The 2,011-nt window shown below is 36.8% G+C and overlaps 1 protein-coding gene across 1 annotated transcript; it reads right to left on the bottom strand.

The window, feature by feature from the left end:
• Window positions 1–434: 434 nt before the first annotated feature.
• Window positions 435–1,375, bottom strand: LOC129558233 (olfactory receptor 14K1-like). The gene is given in 2 exon segments (XM_055429170.2): window positions 435–484; window positions 487–1,375. Coding segments are annotated over 2 exon segments (939 nt in total).
• Window positions 1,376–2,011: the final 636 nt, after the last annotated feature.

Here is a 2,011-nt window from a genome sequence, read left to right on the forward strand (position 1 = left end):
ATGGGTCAACATTATCAAACACACAACCTTCCACTTCTAAAGTAAATAATTCATGGGGATGTAATGTACAACATGGTGACTATAATTGATAAAGTTGTATTATATATTTGAAAGTACTGAGAAAGTGGATCTTAATTTTTTTCATCACAAGAGAAAAAAAATATGTAATTATGTATGGATAAGGATCTTAACTAAACTTATTGTAGTGATGATTTTGCAGCTTATACAAATACAGAATCGTTATGTTTGGTTCTGAAACTAATATAATAATACATGTTAATTATATCTCAATTTTAAAAATGCTAGTGTACATTTGTGAAAAATTATGAATATCTTATCCTTTATTGATCAGAATTCTCTAATAGAAATAATTTCAAACAGCTTATTAATAGCAAAACAAAAAAGAAAATCCTACTTCCTAACTCCAGCTTTAATCATCTTTGCATTACTCCACTGCTTCTAACATTCCACAGGACTTTACTAGAGCTGATTTAATGTCCTTATTCTTCAGACAGTAGATAACAGGGTTCAAGGTTGGGGGTACCACAGAATAGAACACAGACACCAGCAGGTCTAGAAGAGAAGGATTGTTGGATGGTGGCTTTAAATAAGCAACAGCACCCGTTAAAAGGAATGCACTCACAACAATGAGGTGAGGCAGGCAGGTAGCAAAGGCTTTGGACTGGTTCACCCTGGTTCGGATCTTCAACACAGTGGAAAAAATATACACATAGGAGACCACAATGCAAACTAAACATGAAAATGCATAACAGACCCCAATGGCCACACTGACAGTAATAGTTGCATGTTCTTGAGAACAAGTGAGTTTTAGTAAGGCAGGAACATCACAAAAGAACTGATGTATCTTATTGGACCCACAAAAATTCAAAGAGAATGTCCCAGTGGAGTACAATATTCCCAAGGATCCACCGTTGAACCAGGACACAGCCATCAGCTGGACACAGGTCCTTTTACTCATGACAGCCTCATAATGCAGAGGGCGACAGATGGCAACATAGCGGTCATAAGACATCACAGTGAGGATACCAGTCTCTGACCCAGCCATTAGTATTACCATGAAAAGCTGTAACACACATCCCAGGTAAGAGATGGACTCAGCGAAGGTGATGCAGTTGAAAATAAATTTGGGGACTGTGGTAGAAATAAGGCACAGATCTAAAAAGGACAAATGCCTGAGGAAAAAGTACATTGGTGTGTGGAGGTGGTGGTCAAGAATTGTGAGGGAGATGATAATTAAATTCTCCAACATAGATACTAGGTAGATCAGTGAGAAGAGCCCAGCCTGCAGCCTCAGTAGTATCTGATTCTCAGTAAATCTCACAAGCATGAATTCCATTGTCAGTGTTTGATTCATCGTATTTTAAAAGTATAAGCCACCTATTAAATAAAGAAAAATCATATTAATATAGCAAATGAAATGTCTGTTGTTTCTTTATTTTTGAAATATATTTTCTTTAACATTATGTGCTAGACAGAAAGTTTTTAAATGCCATATTCATAATCATATTTATAGCTGCCTTAGGTATAAAATTGTGGGTATTACAATTCAATATGAGGCTTCACAGTGGTGCTAGTGATAAAGACAATGCAGGTTAGATGTAAGACACGCTAGTTCAAACCCTGGGTCTGGAAGCTCCCCTGGAGAAGGGAAAGGCTACCCACTCCAGTATTCTTACCTGCAGAATTCCATGGACCATGGAGCCTGGCAGGCTACAGTTCAGAGGGTTGCACAGAGTCGGACACAACTGAAGTGACTTAGCATGGCACAGCACAGTTCAATATAACTTAAATTTATTGTGAAAGAATAAATTTCCCTCTTACTTCTCTCTCTAATTACTTTAAATTACTTTTGACTAAGTTTATTTCTAATGGGAATTTAAGAATTGACCGTGTGATAATAATTGAAGAGCATGGACATTTTTGTGCATAAATATTATCCTGGTTGATGTGATTTTGGTGTGGGTTTTTCTGCTGACTGTATACTGAAATC

The sequence above is a fragment of the Moschus berezovskii genome, chromosome 8 (genome assembly GCF_049115385.1).
Source record: "Moschus berezovskii isolate FMDL1 chromosome 8, NW_MosBer_1.0, whole genome shotgun sequence".
NCBI classification, from domain to species: domain Eukaryota; kingdom Metazoa; phylum Chordata; class Mammalia; order Artiodactyla; family Moschidae; genus Moschus; species Moschus berezovskii.